This window comes from Phocoena sinus, chromosome 3 (genome assembly GCF_008692025.1).
Source record: "Phocoena sinus isolate mPhoSin1 chromosome 3, mPhoSin1.pri, whole genome shotgun sequence".
Classification (NCBI taxonomy): Eukaryota; Metazoa; Chordata; class Mammalia; order Artiodactyla; family Phocoenidae; genus Phocoena; species Phocoena sinus.
The window spans coordinates 16,540,497-16,562,535 of NC_045765.1; the positions used below are offsets into that span (position 1 = coordinate 16,540,497).

At 39.1% G+C, this 22,039-nt stretch overlaps 1 protein-coding gene across 3 annotated transcripts in view; it reads left to right on the forward strand.

Annotated features, from left to right (window-relative positions):
- ZNF454 (zinc finger protein 454) overlaps positions 1 to 20,436 on the forward strand; it is a 51,965-nt gene extending 31,529 nt beyond the window's left edge. Inside the window, exons 4-5 of one of the 3 annotated variants that reach the window (XR_004349127.1) lie at positions 16,972 to 19,671; positions 19,757 to 20,436. Coding sequence is in view for 2 of the 3 variants with exons in the window: in XM_032626153.1 (XP_032482044.1) it covers positions 16,972 to 18,305 (1,334 nt within the window). In the remaining variant the exon portion in view is untranslated. Of the gene's footprint in view, positions 1 to 16,971 lie in introns of all 3 variants that reach the window. The other 2 variants (XM_032626154.1, XM_032626153.1) reach the window with 2 other exon arrangements.
- The last annotated feature ends 1,603 nt before the right edge of the window (positions 20,437 to 22,039 follow it).

Genomic DNA, 22,039 nt, shown 5'->3' on the forward strand with positions numbered 1-22,039 from the left:
ACACAGCTGAGCAGCTTCTGGTCCTCAGGGCCAGTCACCATATGCCTACAGAGGCAGCTCTTCTAGCTAAACATTGCACCTTCATATTTGTTCATCCACGTGTACCTACATTCAGCATTTAATTATTCTCCACCTTCCGCTGGTGCTGCACTGGGCTGTAAGCACCATACGAGCACAGCCAGATGTTTTGCCTGTTTTGCTGTATTACTCATGCCCAGCACAGTGCTTGGCACCTAGTAAGTGGCAAAGACTTGTTGCCTGGGGATACAGAGAACACGACAGTTTAGCGGCTGTTACTTGTTTTGAGGAACCCATTGGATCTGGTAGCTTAAGAACGGGAGCAGGGGTGCCTTTCCCTAAGCCCCCCAATATTTTAGAGAGCTATTGGCATGTTCAAGACATTACATTTCACTTTCTGCCAGCATTTGGCCAATTGTAAAATATTTTTTAAAACCTTTTGTTACTGATTTTTCACAGGAGCCCAATGAAGTAGGCAGGACTTTATATCCTACAGTAAGTAACTGTTCACTGGAATGTCTAGGATCTAATCTGTTATGGAATTTATATGTCTTAACTCCAAAACTCAGTTATCAAAAAAATCTTTTAACTTACCCCAATAGCATTCTGAATTTGTATGTTCTATTACACCCAAACTAAGGCATTTTTAATATTTCACTCAGTATTATATTATACAAGCAGTGTTATAACAAAAAAAGACAAAGGATGGGAATTAAAAGAAATTAATCCACTGTCCCAGTACTCTGGCCTAATAACATCATTTATTCTTCCATTATTCATCATTGACACTAATTCTTTATTTCACTTCTGAGGGGGGATTGATTGTGAAGATGAAGAGGACTTTTATGCCTAGAAGGGATTTTATAGTCAGGTATGAGTAATGACATGAAAAACCATGAGGTCATGGTTCAGTCCTTCCCAGATGCCTTTCACGATCCTCTGTTCCAGCACCTCTTGTTTCCTGGACACCCTAAGCTGTGAGCTGATTCACGAAGGATGATTAGTGGTCAGCCAGTCAGACATGGAAAGAAATCTTATATTTCCCAATAAATTTTTGGGGTTTTGTGTTGCTGTTGTTGTTGTTTGTTTGGTGGGTTTTTTGTTTGTTTGTTTGTTTTTGGTTTTTGGCTGCACCATGCGGCTTGCGGGATCTTAGTGCCCCAACCTTAGTTCCCCGACCAGGGATTGAACCCAGGCCCACAACAGTGGAAGCACAGAGTCCCAACCACTGTATCACCAGGGAATTCCCCCAGTAAAGTTTTATAGTTGTTTCTTCAATTTCCTATTAAAATTATAGTTCTGTTTTTTAATAGAACTACCTCCTTGTTTTTCAACTGGAAATTGCTGCTGTAAAGAAGTGGTAGTCATTTCCAAATATGTATTCCCCTTGTCACTCTCCAATTCTTATTCTTAAAGTGTTCACTGAATCATTTTTAGTATAGTTTTTTTATTTCTGTTTCACTTCTTAATGACTGGCTAGGACTTGAAAAACCATGTAGAACAATGATAATAGGTTTATCTCTGATTTTTCAAAGGATCGGATCTAGAATTTTTCCATTGTTGCATCAATCACTCTTGGTTTAGAAAGACACTTAATTTTAATAATAGTAAGAAAAAGTCCTTCTGATAGCTTTCTTTTAAAATTTTTCTCTTCCCTGGGCCATGATCTAGTGTAGGCAGGGAGCTGACATTTGAGCCCCTGTGGATCAGCACTGTGCTGGGTGATCTCCAGGGATTTGTTAGCTGCCCCATTTCAACCTTACAACCTGTGAGGCAAATATGATTAACCCCACTACAGAAAACCCAGAAAACTCAACTTCAGGGTGGTTAACTAATATCAATGTATTTAATGTTGCCATTTTGTTGCAAGTCAGGATGAGGGTTAAACCAGTGTGACCCTCGAATGGTGTCATTCCCCCCCACTTCTCCAAAATAGTTTTAATTTTACAGAAATTGTTTACCCAGTAAACCTAAAGAAAATGACCTGATCCCTTAATTTGAGTAGATTGCTAATAACTTTTTACATTTCTTCCTTACTTATTAATCTGTTTAGTTTTTTTGTTATATCGATTGTACATTTGCCCTTTATCTTTAAATTATCTTTTCTTGAGCCATAAAATGTATTCATTTACAACTGTGCATGGTATTCATCTATAATTTTTTTTAACATCTTTATCGGAGTATAATTGCTTTACAATGGTGTGCCAGTTTCTGCTTCACAACAAAGTGAATCAGTTATACATATACATATGTTCCCATATCTCTTCCCTCTTGCGTCTCCCTTCCCCCCGACCCCCCCCCCCCCCATCCCACCCTTCTAGGTGGTCACAAAGCACCGAGCTGATCTCCCTGTGCTATGCGGCTGCTTCCCACTAGCTATCCATTCCACGCTTGGTAGTGTATATATGTCCATGCCACAACTCCCGCCCTGTCACAGCTTACCCCTCCCCCTCCCCATATCCCCAATCCATTCCCCAGCAGGTCCGCGTCTCCATTCCCATCCTACCCCCAGGTTCTTCATGAAATTTTTTTCTTTTTTTTTTCTTAGATTCCATATATATATGTATTAGCATACGGTATTTGTCTTTCTCTTTCTGACTTACTTCACTCTGTATGACAGACTCTAGGTCCATCCACCTCATTGCAAATAACTCAATTTCGTTTCTTTTTATGGCGGAGTAATATTCCATTGTATATATGTGCCACATCTTCTTTATCCATTCATCCGATGATGGACACTTAGGTTGTTTCCATCTCTGGGCTATTGTAAATAGAGCTGCAGTGAACATTTTGGCACATGACTCTTTTTGAATTATGGTTTTCTCAGGGTATATGCCCAGTAGAGGGATTGCTGGGTCATATGGTAGTTCTATTTGTAGTTTTTTAAGGAACCTCCATACTGTTCTCCATAGCGGCTGTACCACTTCACATTCCCACCAGCAGTGCAAGAGTGTTCCCTTTTCTCCACACCCTCTCCAGCAGTTATTGTTTCTAGATTTTTTGATGATGGCCATTCTGACAGGTGTGAGATCATATCTCATTGTAGTTTTGATTTGCATTTCTCTAATGTTTAATGGTGTTGAGCATTCTTTCATATGTCTGTTGGCAGTCTGTATATCTTCTTTGGAGAAATGTCTATTTAGGTCTTCTGCCCATTTTTGGATTGGGTTGTTTGTTTTTTTGTTATTGAGCTGCATGAGCTGCTTATAACTTTTGGAGATTGATCCTTTGTCAGTTGCTTCCTTTGCAAATATTGTGTCCCATTCTGAGGGTTGTCTTTTGGTCTTATTTATGGTTTCCTTTGCTGTGCAAAACCTTTGAAGTTTCATAAGGTCCCATTTGTTTATTTTTGTTTTTATATCCATTTCTCTAGGAGGTGGGTCAAAAAGGATCTTTCTGTGATTTATGTCATAGAGTGTTGTGCCTATGTTTTCCTCTAAGAGTTTGATAGTTTCTGGCCTTACATTTAGGTCTTTAATCCATTTTGAGCTTATTTTTGTGTATGATGTTAGGGAGTGTTCTAATCTCATACTTTTACATATACCTGTCCAGTTTTCCCAGCACCACTTGTTGAAGAGGCTGTCCTTTCTCCACTGTACATTCCTGCCTCCTTTATCAAAGATAAGGTGACCATAAGTGTGTGGGTTTATCTCTGGGCTTTCTATCCTGTTCCATTGGTCTATCTTTCTGTTTTTGTGCCAGTACCATACTGTCTTGATTACTGTAGCTCTTTAGTATAGTCTGAAGTCAGGGAGCCTGGTTCCTCCAGCTCCGTTTTTCGTTCTCAAGATTGCTTTGGCTTTTCGGGGTCTTTTGTGTTTCCATACAAATTGTGAAATTTTTTGTTCTAGTTCTGTGAAAAATGCCATTGGTAGTTTGATAGGGATTGCACTGAATCTGTAGATTGCTTTGGGTAGCAGAGTCATTTTCACAATGTTGATTCTTCCAATCCAAGAACATGGTATATCTCTCCATCTCTTTATATCATCTTTAATTTCTTTCATCAGTGTCTTATAATTTTCTGCATACAGGTCTTTTGTCTCCTTAGGTAGGTTTATTCCTAGATATTTTATTCTTTTTGTTGTAATGGTAAATGGGAGTGTTTTCTTGATTTCACTTTCAGATTTTTCATCATTAGTGTATAGGAATGCCAGAGATTTCTGTGCATTAATTTTGTATCCTGCTACTTTACCAAATTCATTTGTTAGCTCTAGTAGTTTTCTGGTAGCATCTTTAGGATTCTCTATGTATAGTATCATGTCATCTGCAAACAGTGACAGCTTTACTTCTTCTTTTCCGATTTGGATTTCTTTTATTTCCTTTTCTTCTCTGACTGCTGTGGCTAAAACTTCCAAAACTATGTTGCATAGGAGTGGTGAGAGTGGGCAACCTTGTCTTGTTCCTGATCTTAGTGGAAATGCTTTCAGTTTTTCACCATTGAGGATGATGTTGGCTGTGGGTTTGTCATAGATGGCCTTTATTATGTTGAAGTAAGTTCCCTCTTTGCCTACTTTCTGCAGGGTTTTTATCATAAATGGGTGTTGAATTTTGTCGAAAGTTTTCTCTGCATCTATTGAGATGATCATATGGTTTTTCTCCTTCAGTTAGTTAATATGGTGTATCATGTTGATTGATTTGCGTATATTGAAGAATCCTTGTATTCCTGGAATAAACCCCACTTGATCATGGTGTATGATCCTTTTAATGTGCTGTTGGATTCTGTTTGCTAGTATTTTGTTGAGGATTTTTGCATCTATCTTCATCAGTGATATTGGCCTGTAGTTTTCTTTCTTTGTGACATCCTTGTCTGGTTTTGGTATCAAGGTGATGGTGGCCTCTTAGAATGAGTTTGGGAGTCTTCCTCCCTCTGCTATATTTTGGAAGAGTTTGAGGAGGATAGGTGTTAGCTCTTCTCTAAATGTTTGATAGAATTCGCCTGTGAAGCCATCTGGTCCTGGGCTTTTGTTTGTTGGAAGGTTTTTAATCACAGTTTCAATTTCAGTGCTTGTGATTGGTCTGTTCATATTTTCTATTTCTTCCTGATTCAGTCTTGGCAGGTTGTGCATTTCTAAGAATTTGTCCATTTCTTCCAGGTTCATCTAGAATTTTAACATTTTATATTATATCCTCTTTCTCATTTCCAACTTTATCTGTGTATTTTTCCTCTAAAATTTGTTGAGACTTTTTGTAGAGAACCAGCTCCTATTTCTCTTACATGCTATAATTTTATTTCGACACTTAGCATTATCATTTCCTTTTTTTACTTAAAGCAAATATATTTTGATACTGTAATCCTATCTACAGAACAGAATATGTAACATTTTTGAACAGCCTGAAGAATGGGCAAACACCCTCCATACCCTGCTCTCCAGCTGAAGAAAGAGAACAAAGCTGCATATGTGAAATTCAATGTGTCCCTCCTCATCAGATCTTCCTCCTTTCATACCAGAGAGCCACTAGCTTGAATTTTACATTAGCTCCTGTGCTGCTCTTCTTGCTCTTTACCACATTTATCCATAGCTCTGAGCAATATTGTTTAGCTTTGCACACTTTAAAGTTGATATATATGTATTGTACTATAGATACCTTTCCACAGCTTGCATTTTTTTTAATCCTTGTTGAGATGTGTAGCTCTAGTCATTTTTAACTGCACTCTGATACTCCTTCAATGGCTATACCTTTATTTAACTATTTTCTTGCTGATAGACCTGTAGGTTGTTTCCAGACTTTTTGCTGCCTTTTGAGTGATGTTGACCTGAATATTCTTTTTTTTTTAAATTTATTTATTTAATTTTGGCTGCGTTGGATTTTCATTGCTGCACATGGGCTTTCTCTAGTGGTGGTGAGTGGGGGCTACTCTTTGTTGTGGTGCATGGGCTTCTAATTGAGGTGGCTTCTCTTGTTGCAGAGCATGGGCTCTAGGCATGCAGGCTTCAGTAGTTGTGGCGTGAGGGCTCAGTAGTTGTGGCTTGTGGGCTCTAGAGTGCAGGCTCAGTAGTTGTGGTGCATGGCCTTAGTTTCTCCACAACATGTGGGATCTTCCTGGACCAGGGCTTGAACCTGTGTCCCTTGCATTGGCAGGCGGATTCTTAACCACTGCACCACCAAGGAAGTCCAGACCTGAATATTCTTGTACATACTTCCTTATACACATGGGCCTTGTTTGGCAATTTCTTTAGGTGTATTCATAGGTGTAGAAATAGTGGGTTTAAGAGTATATGCTTCTTCAGGTCTACTACATGGTCCCAGATTGCTGATTAAATTAGTTGATCCAAATTATACTAATAGTTGATGCAGGTTAGTTGTTGTTGCTTTGGCAAGTAGCAGGAACTGAACCAAAATTCCTAAGAAATGGTATCTCATTGTGGTTTTAATTTGCACTTCCTTGTTTACTGGTGGACTTGAACATCTTCATATGTTGATTATTTGTGTTCTGTGACATATTCTTATTCTTCATCCATTTTTCTGTTATAGTTTATCTTTTTCTTATTCACTTGTAAGACTTCTATATATAATTAGGAATTGAATACTTTATCAGTTAATATGTGTGCCAGTCTATAGCTTATCTTTTCTCTTTCTTTACTAGCAGAAGTTCGTAATCAGTCTTTGTCTGAATGATCTTTATCTTAGTGCTTTCTGTGTCCTGTTTAAATAATGCTTTCTACCCTTAGCTCCATGAGGGAAGGACTTGGTCATGTTTACTCTTGTATCTTAGCTCACCAGGTCCCATAATGTATTTGTTGAATGAAATCATGAATTTTTTCTAATAATAATTTACTTTTGTCTTTTTTTTTCTGTATAAATCTTATCAGAGGTTTGCCTTTTTAATAAATTTAATAAATAATTTTTGACTTTACTGATTGTTTCTATTTTATCTTTATTTCATTAATTTTTGCTCTTCATTATTTCTTTCCTTTGAATTTTTTGGCGCTTATTCTCTCCTTTTTCTTTATTTTTAGTATTAAATGTCATCACAATAATGCATTTAGTTTAACAAAACTACAATGTTTATTATGAAAACTGATGGCCTCTTATCCCCCCTTATCCCCATTCTCTCCTCTTTAGAAGTAACCATTTTCTCTTCTTTCAGTTGATTATTTGGTACATTTGTTTCCATGTCTTCAAGGAATGTGTTTATATTGCTACCTCTTGACTTTTCAGTTTTAGGCATTATTTACTGAATTCTTTCTATAAAAGTGAGGATTAAACTCACCTCCCCGACTATTCGTCTTACTACCTTTTCCATTCCCTGTCCTTCCAGTAGGGTTATAGTGTACTTAATGGTCAGAGAAATAGTCATTGTTTACATTCTGAAGCACTATTCACAGCTGATCCATGAAGTAAATCCTGGCAACTTTTGCTTTTGCTTTCCTAAGCAATCTTTCCCAGGGTTCATTTAGTTTAATTTAATTTAATTTAATCTCAGACCTTCTCTAGTTGTCTGCATCTCGATTCTCAAGACTTTTAGATCAGAAGTCATTCTGACAATTTCATTTTCCTGGAAAAGTCTCTTCTGGAGCCATCTGACCTGCTCCTTTCTGGAATGGCAGGTGCCTAGCTGTCATCCTCCTGCAAATCTCGTCTTTCCCGGCCTGCACGTCCCACATCATCCTTTTTCTTGGCTTATCTCTTCATTTGCACATGTCTTCCAGTAGCTTCCTAAGAAAGGATGCACAGGAAGAAGTTTTTGGTAACCTAGCAAGTCTGTAAATGTCTTTTTCCTGCCCTAACACTTTCTGGATAGTTTGACTAGATAGAATTCAACACTGGAAATCTTTTTTCTTCAGAATTCTGAAGACATTGCTCTGTTGTTTTCTAGACCTAAGTCTGCTATTGAGAAATCCAAAATCTTCAGGTTCTTCATCACTTGTGACCTGAAAGCTTGCATGATCTCCTCATTTACTCCAGTGTTTCTCAGTGGTGTACCCTGGTGTGCTCCTATACTTGGATCCACTGAGGATTGGTGAGCCTTTCCATCTAAATTTCTGCCCTGTGGATCTTGGACATTTTCTTGCATTTTTTAATTTCCACCTTCAGTTTTCTCTATTTTCTCTTGATGGAATGTCTGATACCACCTGGACTGGTCTTCTAATTTTATCTTTATATATATATATATATATATATATAAATCTTACTGTCCCCAGTAAGTTTTTTTTGTTTTTTAAAAAAATGTATTTATTTATTTATTTATGGCTGGGTTGGGTCTTTGTTTCCGTACGAGGGCTTTCTCTAGTTGTGGTGAGCGGGGGCCACTCTTCATTGCGGTGCATGGACCTCTCACTGTCGCGGCCTCTGTTGTTGCGGAGCACAAGCTCCAGACGCGCAGGCTCAGTAGTTGTGGCTCATGGGCCTAGTTGCTCTGCGGCATGTGGGATCTTCCCAGATCAGTGCTCGAACCCGTGTCCCCTGCTTTGGCAGGCAGATTCTCAACCACTGCAAAACCAGGGAAGCCCTAATTTTATCTTTTTATTAAAATTTCCATCTTTATTTTTTTTGTTCTACTTTTGACAGGTTTCTTCAGTTATGTCTTCCAGTTCATCTACTGAGATTTTTAAAATATTTTTAATCAGCTTCATTAAAGTATAATTTACATGCAATAAAATTCACCATTTTAAGTGTAATATTTGATCAGTTTTGACAAATTTATCACCAAATCAAAGGAATAACATTTTTGTCATCTCTAACCAAAAATGCCTTCTTACCTCTTTGCAATTAATCCCGTCCCCTGGCAACCACAGGTCTGCTTCTGTCACTGTGAGTTTACTTTTCCAGGATTACTTTTCCATTGCCTAAAAATAGTTGTTTCATTTTTCCCCTGGTTTTCTAATTGTTTATGGTGGGAATTCTCTGTTGAGTTTTCAAATTCTGCCATCCTTTTTAATTTCCAAAAACTCTTGTTTTATTTGTAAGCTCTTATTCGTGTTTTACAATTGTAATATCTTACCTCTAAAGGTAATGATTTCCAAAAACACTTTCATCTCCCTTTATAGGCACTGTGTTCTCAAATTTTCTCTTTGATTGTTTTGATATCTCTTTGGTATCTCTTTCTTGTTAGAGGCTTTCCTCAGTTGGGAGAGGGGAACCTTCCAGCTCCTCTGAGTTGAGGAAGGGATCTGAGGGCATAAAGGCATAAACTGACCTTAATCCAAAACTCCTTATTTTATCCACCCCCACTCTCAGATGTACTTGATAGTGCAAAGTCTTGAAACTTTTGATGATTTGGAGGAAATTGGGTCAGTTTCTGGTCCCTCCCTGGGGGTGACCTCTGGACTACATTGTATAGGGTTTGGATCATACTACTTGCATACCTTGTTTGATACCCTAGAGTTATCGATATATAGTTTAAAACCATACTTTTTTTTTTAGTGTGGCCCAATGCAGCTACAGGTACTGCTCCTAATTCAGCCCCCATGAAGTAACCTGGGCCCCAGTGAGAACTGACTCTGAGGGTCCAGTCTTTCCCCATCTCAGTTCATCTTCAGCATCGTGAAACCAGGGTGTGTTTGACCCCCTCTTGATAACACAATTAGATGAGTGTTTTCCTGTAACACAAAACATTAAAAAGCCAATTTTCTCTTATATATAGGTGATACGTTTTATGATCACAATCAAGAAAAGGCTTTAATAAACATAGCTATCTAATAGCTGCTAGAAAAGAAAGCTAGCAATTGGTTGTTTTTATTGAGCCAAATTATTATTTTTGAAAGCCACTCCCAGATTTTTTAAACTTTTATTGAAGTAATACTAACACAGGAAAATACATAAATTATAAGTGTACATATTTTTACAGTATAAATACATCTGTATAACCAGCACCTATATGAGGAAATAAAATGTTCCTAGAACACCAGATATCCCCTCCCATCCCCTCTGTTTCTTTTGTCCTGGAGATAATTTCTACCCTGACCATAGCTTTGTTTTGCCTATTTTAAAACTTTTTATAAATGGAATCATATGTGTCTACTCTTTTGTGTCTGGCTTCTTTGGTTTCCCAGTGTATTTGAGATTCATCCATGTTGTCTTATGTAGCAATAGTTGGTTCATTCTCATTGAAGTATGATATTTCACTCTGTAAACCTACCACTATTTATACATTCTACTGTTGCTAGATATTTGGTATATTTCTGACTTGGAGCTATTATCAGTAATACTGGAACTATTATGAACATTCTTGTACATCTTTTAGAGAATGTACGTTATACATTTCTCTTGAGCATATAGCTAGGAGTACTATGTTCATGAGTAGGCAAGCTTTTTTTTTTAATTTATTTTTTTTGGCTGCGTTGGGTCTTAGTTGCAGTGCACGGACTTCTCTCTAGTTGTGGTATGAAGGTTTTCTCTTCTCTAGTTGTGGCGCACAGGCTCCAGGGCACGTGGGCTCTGTAATTGTGGTGTGGGCTCCATAGTTTGCAGCATGCAGGTTCTCTAGTTGAGGGATGTGAGCTCAGTAATTGTGGCTTGTAGGCTTAGTTACCCCGCAGCATGTGGGATCTTAGTTCCCTGACCAGGGATCGAACCTGTGTCCCGTGCATTGTAAGGTGGATTCTTTACCACTGGACCACCAGGGAAGTCCCTGCAAGCTTTAATAGACACCGCCAAATAGTTTTTTTAAGTGGTTATACCAGTTTATACTCCAACCAGCAGGATACGAGGGTTCCATGTCCTCTTATATACTTAGTATTGTCATTAAAAGTTTGTTTTTCACCATTCTAGAGGATATATGGAGTATCTCATTGTATCTTAACTTATGACTAATGAAGTTGATCATCTTTTTATTTTTTTATTGATCATTTAAATATCCTCTTTTGTAAAGTATCTATAAGTCTCTCCCCTATTTTCTATTTAGTTGTCTAATCTTTCCTTATTGATATATTTTAGGGTTGTACATTTGGGATTTGATCCTCTGTCATATAGATACATAATGCATTATAAATATTATTTCACACTTCGAATAATGGTGTTATTTGGTAAACAGAAGTTCTAAATTTTTAGGATAGTCCAATTAATTGGGGGTTTTCTTAAAGTTAATGCTTTTTGTGTCCTACTTAAGACATTTAATGCCATGAAGATCTTCTTTGTTTTCCTTTATTCTTTTGTTTTTCATATTTAGGTCTACAGTCCACATGGAAGATTTATTTTCATTATTTTCCATAAAGGTATTCAGTTGACCCAGGATCATTTACTGAAAAGACTATCTTTTCCCCCATTGTACTGCAGTGTACCTTTGTCATACATATGGGGACTGCATGGGCATAGGTCTGATCCTGGGTCTATAATCTGTTCCGCTGGCCTGTTTGTATACAGACTGGACTTCCTTAAGTGTTCAGAAGAATTCACTAGTGAAGCCATCTCTGCTTGGAAATTTCTTTGTGAGAAGGTATTAAATGGAAGATTCAATTTATTTATTAGATGTAGGACCATTCAGATATTCTGTTTCTTCTTGCATCTGTTTTGATACACTATACCTTCCTAGAATTTAGTCTTTTAGTTTATTGGCATAAAGTTTCCTCATTATGCTATTATCTTATAAATCTCTTTAGAATTTGTCTTGATTTCACCTTTATCATTCTTGATAGTGGTAATATGTGCCTCCTCTCTTTCTCCATTAGTCTTGATAAAGGTCTATCAATTTTTTATTAAGTTATCGATTTCTGTTATTTTTATTATTTCTTTCCTTCTCCTTTGTATTTAATTTGCTATTTTTCTGATTTCTTGAGATTGATAATTGATACAGATAGATAGATGTACATTTCCTTCTAACCATGCTGTAGCTGCATTTTGTAAGTTTCATTTCATGGTTCTATTATCATTAAGTTTAAAATATTTTCTAATTTTCTTTTGATTTCTTCTTTGCTTTATCAGTTATTTAGAAATGTATGGACTAGTTTTAAAATATATGGATTTTCTAACCGTCTTTTTGGTATTTTGTTATTCACTTCTGGCATAATTCCACTGAGTTCAGAGTACACATTCTGAATGACCTCTGTCCTGTGAAATGTGTTCATACTCCTTAACATCGCAGTATATGTTCAGTTTGGGTAAATGTTCTATATGCACTTAAATATGTATATTCTGTCATTGTTGGATATAGTGTTATAAGTATATCATTTAGATCAAGTTTGTTTATCTTGTTATTCAGATCCCCTATTCTTAATGGTTTGATTTGTGAGTTATTGAGAATGGTATGTAAACATATCTCACTATCATTGTTAAGGTTTCTCTATTTTTCCTTTTTATTTTCTCAATTTTTACTTTATACAGTTTGAAGTTATATTATGTGAAAATGTAGATTTGTTGTCTTTTCCTAGATAATTGAACCTTTTGTCAATATGAACTATCTTAAAGCCTGTTTTCTCTAATATTATGAGAGTTGTCTGATATTAGTATAGGTATACCAGCTTTCTTGTGGTTAGTGCTTGCTTGATAAATCCTTTTCCATTCTTTTCTTTCCTTTTAATTCTGGATCTATATTTTTGATATTTCTCTCCTGAGTGCCACATAGTTGGATTTTATTTTTTTAATCCAGCCTCACAACCTTAGTTTTTTATTTGTTTGTTTGTTTGTTTGTTTGTTTTTGCAGTACATGGGCCTCTCACTGTTGTGGCCTCTCCTGTTGCGGAGCACAGGCTCCGGACGCGCAGGCTCAGTGGCCATGGCTCACGGGCCTAGCTGCTCCGCGGCATGTGGGATCTTCCCGGACCGGGGCATGAATCCGTGTCCCCTGCATCGGCAGGCGGACTCTCAACCATTGCACCACCAGGGAAGCCCAACCTTAGTTTTTTAATAGGAGAATTTAGACCAATTACTAATATGTATAGGATTGGACGTCTGCTATTTCATTATTTAATTTTAATTTTACTCACCTGCTTTAAGTCCATTTTTTTCTTGTCTTCTTTTGAATCAACTATTTTTATTGTTCCATATTCCAATGAGCTTGTACCTTCTTTAACTAGTCTTAAAGACTGTATGAGCTTGTATCTTCTTTAACCAGTCTTTTATTGGTAAGTCTAATAAGTAAAACCAGCTTATTACTATCCAAAATAAATAATTCCCAGGCAATGCTAATAGCTTAAAACAATACTATTTTCTTTCTTTCATGTCTTGTGGTATTTTTGCTATGTATTTTAATTATGTATATATTTTCAACCTCTCAAGACATTATAATTATTGTTTTGTGCAATAATATTTTTATTTACTCTTTCCATTGCCTTTTCTTACTTTTACACCTGGGATTATCTTTCTTCTGCCTGGAACACTCCTTTTATTGTTTTTTTTTTAATATGGGCCTGCTGGTGACACAATCCCTGTTTTTATTTGTACAGAAATATCCATTTCATATTTACCTTTTTGGGACATTTTGTTTCTATTGAGTTCTAGTTTAGCAATTATGTTCTTTCAGCACTTCAGATGCTATTTCATTGTCTTCTCTTTTTTTTTTAGACAATTACAGAGCTATTTTTAAAAATTTATTTAATTTATTTTTGTCTGTGTTGGGTCTTCATTGCTGCATGCAGGCTTTCTCTTGTTGTGGTGAGCAGGGGCTACTCTTTGTTACGGTGCATGGGCTTCTCGTTGCCGTGACTTCTCATTTTGCAGAGCACAGGTTCAAGGTGTGTGGGCTTCAGTAGGTGTGGCATGAGGGCTCAGTAGTTGTGGTTCATGGGCTGTATAGTGCAGGCTCAGTAGTCGTGGTACACAGGCTTAGCTGCTCCACGGCATGTGGGATCTTCCCAGACCAGGTCTTGAACCCATGTACCCTGCATTGACAGGCAGATTCCTAACCACTGTGCTATCAGGGAAGTTCCTATTTCATTGTCTTCTGTTTTCCCTTGTTTTTGGTTGAAAAGAGAGCTATCAGTTTTATTTTTTTCTCTTTTAAAGGTAATATATTTTTCCTCTCAAGGAAATTTCAAATTAGTCTTATGTTTTCAGTAGTTTGACTATGGTGTACCTAGGTGGATTTTCTCTGAATTTATCCTGCTTGCAGTCTGTTGTGCTTCTCAAATTCATTTTTCAACATTTTTTTAAAAAAAGTAGTGTTTTTTGCCCCATTCTTTTCCTCCTCCCATTCCAGAACTCCAGTCACATATGTGTTAATAAATGTTTTCACCATGTCTTATATGCCTTTTAAAATTTTTTCCTCCAGGTTTTACCATGGATATTTTCTGCCTATGTATTTTTTTTTTAGTTCACTATTCCTCTCTTCTGCTATGTCCGATATACTGTTTCTTAAAATATTTATTCATTTTATTTATTTATTAAAAAAATTTTTTTTCTCTGTGTCGGGTCTTTGTTGTGACATGCAGGATCTTCTTGTTGCAGTGCAGAGGCTCTTCGCTGTGGCACGTGGGCTTCTCTCTAGTTGTGGCGTGTGTGTTTTTTCTCTCTCTAGTTGTGACACTTGGGCTCCAGAGCACATGGGCTCTGTAGTTTGTGACACACGGGCTCTCTAGTTGAGGCGCACAGGCTCAGTAGTTGTGGCACACAGGCTTAGTTGCTCCGTGGCATGTGGGATCTTAGTTCCCTGACCAGGGATCGAACCCCTGTTCCCTGCATTGGAAGGCAGATTCTTTACCACTGGATGATCAGGGAAGTCCCAGTGTCCAATATACTGTTAAAGCTATCTATTGAGTTCTTAATTTCAGTTATATTTTTCAGTTCTAGAATTTTCATTTGATTTTTTGGTTCCAATTCTCTGTTAAAGTTCTCATTCTTATCTGTTTTTTTTTTTTTTTTTGCGGTACGCGGGCCTCTCACTGTCGTGGCCTCTCCCGTTGCGGAGCACAGGCTCCGCATGCGCAGGCTCAGCGGCCACGGCCCACGGGCCCAGCCGCTCCGCGGCATATGGGATCCTCCCAGACCGGGGCACGAACCCGTGTCCCCTGCATCGGCAGGCGGGCTCGCAACCACTGCGCCACCAGGGAAGCCCCTCTTATCTGTTTTATTGAACATGTAGTCACACTTATTTCAAACCCCATGTCTGATAATTTTGGTATCTGAGTTCTGAGGGTCTTTCTCTATTGTCTGTTTTTTCTCTTGATTCAATAATTTCTTAGTACTCCTGGTACTTTTTGACTGAATCCTTGACATCATGTGTGAAAGAGTGAATATGCTCTGGATGAGGTTATGTTCCTCCAGAGAAGATTTTCCTTCCCTCTGGTAGACAGCTGGAGTACAAGCAAACCACCCTAATCCATCCACCCAGGTACTCATTAGCTGGAGATTGGGTTGAATGTTTATGAAGCTTTACCTATCTCTTGTTTGCCCTTGCTGTTAGGTTGTAGCCCTCCAGGAGTCCCAACCAAGAGCTTTACATGTTTACTCTGACCACTGTTCACCCCACAGCCCCCCAGAAGGTCCTGAACGCCAGTTTTTGGTTCAACAGTACTCTAAGACTATAGAGAATTCTGAATTTCTGCTTAGCTTAGTCTCTTGCCCTGAGAAGTTTAAGAATTCAGCAAATTCTCTGACGAAAAAAAACACTGTTAGAATCACCTCTATATTTCCCTTCTATCCCAAATATTAGACTATCAAGTTGGCCTCAAGTGATATCTGATGCCTTTAGACAGATTTTTTTTTTTCAATTCAGATTTTTCGGGTGTTTTTTGCAAGAATCTGGTCTTCCACAGGCTACTTTGTCAGGTCCAGAAGCGAAAGTCAGTTCTTAAGATTTTGAGATTTGGCAAAACTGGTGTTTAACTTTAAACATTCTTTGTTTTGAGCAAGGATATATTATTCTAAGCTCACAAGGATTTTAGCCTTAAAGTGCACCTGTTTAACTTTCTTTTCCAGGTAAGTACAAGGAGTTTTATTATTATTATTATTATAGCTCTTTATAGATTTTCTGGAGTGAGTAGGAGAAAAAAGCATTGCGGGAGGCTTGTTCTTGATAGGCTTTCCCAGGAATCTTTGCATCATCTGTGCTAGTATCAAGTCCTTATCATTGCAGTTCTTAGTACAAAGTCTTAAATAGACTTAACACAAAAGACAGATATTCACAAATACGTACAGAAAACTAGTATGCATTCAGAACTCTACTTGTTAATATCAGGATACCCATGAGACCAAGTGAGACTGTTGTTGAGTAAGTGTGGAATTTGTTTTTTGGGAGAGGAATCATTTTGTCAGACAATTCATGGGACCTTGGCCCAGATCCCAGTAGCAGAGTCCCATTTCTAATGACTATTATACTCCTTTCCCCAAATTCAGGGCCTTGCCTCCAAGACATACTGGATATATCCTGGCAGATTTGCTGCTTTGTTCCTAATTTTTTATGCTCACATATACATCCTCATGGTACATTTTCCTTATATCGATGTCACATTATTCATATAGGTTTGAAGATGTTGCTTCCTCACTGGTAGCAGGAGGTTCTAACTTTATTAGTAGGTATCAGTGTTTCACAGGCTCTATAGTAGCCTAAATTTTATTTTCCATCTGAATGCTAAAATGTGTCTATAAAACATAAATGCTGGTTTTAGTAGTTACTCCAAAGCTGAACTTTTTTTCTACCAAGTGTTGACCTCTAGTTTCAATGGTTTCTTAAGGTCACATCTAGGTTATTTTAAAGACCATATCACTAAAACGGATAAGGTACATTTTTTTCTTATCTGTTAGCATAGTGTGGTCTTACAGGTGTTTTTGAGGCTTCAAAATTCAAGAAACTTCTCTGTAATCACAAAGAAAATAAATATTGTACTCAGGATCCCAGCTCAGGCCTGTGACTTCTGAATGCCAGCTCCAAGCTCTCCTGCTTCATACATTGTATAGTTGTCAACCCCTTCCTGCCATGTCCTCTGTTCACCTCTTCTCCCTTTTCCTGTTTTATCTTCACTTCAAGAAATCTTCAAAATTACAACCTCTCTGTTAGCATTATAAACAAGGTCACGTTCTTATCCCAACTAGATGTTTTACTAGGATAAAACAGACATTTGAATTTTTGATGTCTTTCAGATTGGATGACTACACCTGTGAGTAAGAAATCAACTCTCAAGGCAGATATTCCTGAAGGAGAATTGGATCAGTGGATGATAAAGGAAAAATTCACTAAAGATACTCACTGGAAATATGATACACTGTTGGAATGGCAGCATGGAAGCCAGGAGATAAAGTTGCAGCAAGTGATGCTTGCTCATGAGAAAACTTCATCTGTGGTTGGTGACCAGAAATGTGATGAATCTGGGAAGCACTGCACCATGAGCTCATCCTTTGCTCAGAGTCAGGGATTTCAATCTAGCAAAAAAGCCTTTGAGTGTAATGAGTGTGGAAAAGTCTTCACTAAGAGTTCAACCCTCAATAAACATCAGAAGATTCATACTGAAAAACTTAATGCAAATCGGAAAATTCTTATTAAAGAGAAGCGATATGAATGTAGAGAATGTGGAAAAGCCTTTCACCAGAGCACACACCTCATCCATCACCAAAGAATTCACACTGGTGAGAAGCCGTATGAATGTAAGGAATGTGGCAAGGCCTTCTCAGTGAGCTCCTCACTTACTTATCATCAGAAAATTCATACTGGAGAGAAGCCTTTTGAATGCAACTTATGTGGAAAAGCTTTTATCCGAAACATACACCTTGCCCACCATCATAGAATACATACTGGAGAGAAACCTTTTAAATGTAACATATGTGACAAAGCCTTTGTGTGCAGGGCACATCTTACCAAACACCAGAATATTCATAGTGGAGAGAAACCCTATAAATGTAATGAATGTGGGAAGGCCTTCAATCAGAGTACAAGTTTTCTTCAGCATCAGAGAATTCACACTGGGGAGAAGCCTTTTGAATGTAATGAATGTGGGAAGGCTTTCAGGGTGAACTCTTCCCTTACTGAACATCAAAGAATTCATACTGGAGAGAAACCTTATAAGTGTAACGAATGTGGGAAAGCTTTCAGGGATAATTCATCCTTTGCTCGACATCGGAAAATTCATACTGGAGAGAAACCTTACAGATGTGGTTTGTGTGAGAAAGCCTTCAGGGACCAATCAGCCCTAGCCCAGCATCAGAGAATTCATACTGGGGAGAAACCTTATGCATGTAATATATGTGAGAAAGCATTCAGTGACCATTCAGCCCTCACTCAACATAAGAGAATTCATACTAGAGAAAAACCTTATAAATGTAAAATCTGTGGGAAAGCCTTTATCCGAAGTACACACCTGACTCAACATCAGAGGATTCACACGGGAGAGAAACCCTATAAATGTAATAAATGTGGGAAAGCTTTCAACCAGACTGCAAACCTCATTCAGCATCAGAGACATCATATTGGAGAAAAGTGATATGGAAGAGCTTTGAGACTAAGTGTATTAATTATTGAATGCAAGAGAATTTCCATTCTACAGAATAACCATGAAAGCTTACATGAAGATAGTCATTTTATTTACTGAGAGTCAAGGTTCACAGTAGTGTGGGTTTTGAGAACTTAAGAATGTCAAACACTCATAATTCAGAACTGCCTCAGTTGAATAGTCTGAATTACCAAGTATCAGAACCAACATGGACCTTCATTAACAACATAGAAATTAGTTGACCATTAAGATAAATTATAAAATTGTAAAAATTGAGAAGCACAGGAACAAAAAAGTAAGAAAATGGTCTATAAGTATTTTACTGTACTTGATTCTCTTATATAGGAGGGTTTCTACCTTTAAGGGAACCCTTTGTTTTCCTCACCCCCACTGCTTACACCCAGTGTAAAGAAAGTGCAGTCACCTGTGCATTGGCCCAGGAGTTACTTAAATTATGCTTCCCACCTTCTGCTTCAAACCAACTTTTGTCAGATTTCCCTGGTTCGTGTGTCCACTGGCTTCTTACCTGTATTCTTCTCCTGGGACAATTCATTTGAACTGTGTGTCCCTTTTTGATTTAGCAACTCCTAACTGATAACATCACATCAGTTACTACCACCCAGTTTGCCCTTGAAGACTGTGGTTATCTGACCTCACACACAGTCCATGATTCTGGATGTTGTTCCAAACCCAGCTTTCAGAACTCAGGACCCCTATCTGGAAGGCAGAGGTTGATAAAAATTCCTGAGTAACCCAGGTCCTCTGGGCTTCAGTTTGACTCTGACCCTTGGATAATCCCTAAAGTAGGGGCTTAATCTGTGCATACATTCCCCCCGCCAGTTGTTCTGCACTGTAGTTACGCTACACACGGCAGTCAGGGGCATGCTCAGCTTCCGGTGTGATGATCCCAGCCACCTAGAGATGTTCTGGGCACTGCTACTTCTATGACTTGCCATTTCCTGATGTGCATCTGACAAGGGAGGTTAGAGTCTCAAGGGAGTTGTCAAAAGGCTCTCACCCACTTTTTCCCTTGGCTGGGCAATCCTCTGTGTCCACTGCATTAGTGTATATTTGTTACTCCCAGAATATTGAACTGCTGCATCCTGGTTCTTGCCCTGCTTTGTCTACTTTTCTGAAGGTATCAACTCTGTTCACAGAAAACACAGAGAGCTTTGAATTTCTGATTTTGCATTTGGAAGTGGCCATTTCGTGTCCTCCACCTGGGTATTCCACCACTTAAAGCTTACCCCGTTCTGACAGTGGTGAGCAGCGTGTTGAGTAGTCAACAGCACCATGACATTCTCTGGCAGGGGCAGTGTCCATGCCCAGAAGTCTTAATAATACTCTAGTCCTGCAGGTACAGTTCCTTCACTATCTTTAATTCTTCAGTGCTGTCAGTAGAAGTCACAGATAAAATAACATCTGTGTCCCTTCACACACAGCCTCTGGGGGCACCTCCCCTTCCCCACCACAAAGAATGCGGAGCCTGCACTACTGCAGACTGGAGCATACTACAGCATGAAGGTGGAAGAGCAAGTCAACTGTTGTCTGGGAAGCAGTGTGACAGGTTCCTGGTCTGTGGAAGTGCTCTCTATCAATTTGGGGAACTGCCGGCCCCTACGAATGCTGCACCTCAGCTCCAAGTTACAGGAGAGGATAGTCTGTCATGGTGGAATCAGGACTTCAGGTTGAACATGGACTTGGAAGCTTCCAGCAACTTTAAATACCCAAGTTCTCTAAATTCAGCTCCCACCTAATAAAGGCCACCGGTGTGGGTAGGCATCTCCTGTTAGATCAGCAACTCATCCTTTCTTCCCTATTGAGCTTCAGGTGAAGCAGCATTTCAAGAGGTTGCTTGAAACTCTCCATGCCCTGGGCCCACACATGTTCATCTGCAGCCTTACATGGCTGGCAACTCCAGATTCCACAATAAACTTGGAAAGCTGCTCACTGCTACAGAGATCTGCCTTCAGTACTATCCCTATGGCCCGCCTTGTCCTCACTATTACCTCCTTGCCTTGAATCCCTCACAAGGAACATATTTCTCAGCTAACTTTGTTGTTCCTTTTTTTTTCTGTATGCAGGCCTCTCACTGTTGTGGCTTCTCCCGTTGTGGAGCACACGCTCCAGACGCACAGGCTCAGCGGCCATGGCTCACAGGCCCAGCCGCTCCGTGGCATGTGGGATCTTCCCAGACCGGGGCACGAACCCATGTCCCCTGCATCGGCAGGTGGGACTCTCAACCACTGCGCCACCAGGGAAGCCCATTCCTTTTGTTTTAAATGAGAGCTGCTGCCCCTTGGAATGTGCTTGCATTTGGGCTAAGGCCAAGACCTTCTGCCACTCATCCCAGTGGCAGCTCCAGCAGCTGTGCTTCCACCAGCATTAGTGCAGTGTGAAGGCCCTCCATATGATTACAGTCCACTTTCCCTGAGCCCACCACTGTCAGACTTGGGTCTTCATGAAATTAGACCTCTGAGATGCCTCTGAGCTGCCCCCTGGCTGGGGAGGCAAAAAGTAAATGGCCTATTAGAAATGCCTGAGTCAACTTGGATATATTTATGATAGTACTGTTCATCTGACCAGACCATTAGCATTGGCTTTATTACATTATGCCATATGATTAACACCTTATGGTATGACCACCTCAACTAAGTGAGCCAAAATTTGCCTGGGTGCTATTTCATACTTTTTAAATCTGAAGTAGGTTCTCCACACTGACAGTCTGACCTTTGGCTTAACCCCCCAAAAGTGCGTTTTTGAGAACTCTGAGTTAAAGTCCTTCAGCCACCTTTTCTTCTGCCAGCTGATCTGCATGGTATTAGACAAGAATTGAGCAATTATTTATTTTTTTAAATTTCTTTAACATACTTTATCTCATAGTATTTTTCGTGAATACCTTGTTATAGAAAAAGTCTAAAGTAATGTAGATAATATTAAGCTTATATTGGTGAATTAGTTTATAAAAAATATATTCGTATGAATTGTCTTACCTGTGCCTAACAAGAGTTGAGCAATTATTGACAGGGACTTTTCTCTACCCCAACCTCCTAGGAGGAGCAGTTCATTCTGCACCTCGCTTTTCTAGTTTTACTGATAGACACCATGACAGAAGATGAGGACCACTGTTTGGGACACGCCAGGGTTAGATGTGCTGTGCTTAACACATCCAGCACATCCCCCACTACTCCCTACTGGCACAAACACTTCCCAGCACACCCACGACTATGACATCTCAAGAACGGGTCTGGGGCTTCCCTGGTGGTGCAGTGGTTAAGAATCTGCCTGCCAATGCAGGGGACGTGCATTCAAGCCCTGATCCAGGAAGATCCCACATGCCACAGAGAAAGTAAGCCCGTGTGCCACAACTACTGAGCCTGAGCTCTAGAGCCTGTGAACCACAACTGCTGAGCCCGTGTGCCACAACTACTGAGTCCGCACGCCTAGAACCATGCTCTGCAACAAGAGAAGCCACCGCAATGAGCCCATGCACTGCAAGGAAGAGTAGCCCCTGCTCGCTGCAACTAGAGAAAGCCTGCGCAGCAACGAAGACCCAACGCAGCCAAAAATAAATAAATGTTTTTTAAAAGTGGGGCGTGTGGGTAGAGAGAGTTGGGAACCATGTGAGCAAGATGAGATTGGATGGGAAGAGGCGAGACCACACAGCCAGACCAGCCTGTGCGATGAGCTTTGGCAGTTTAACACAAAGGAAGCTACTGCCAGGT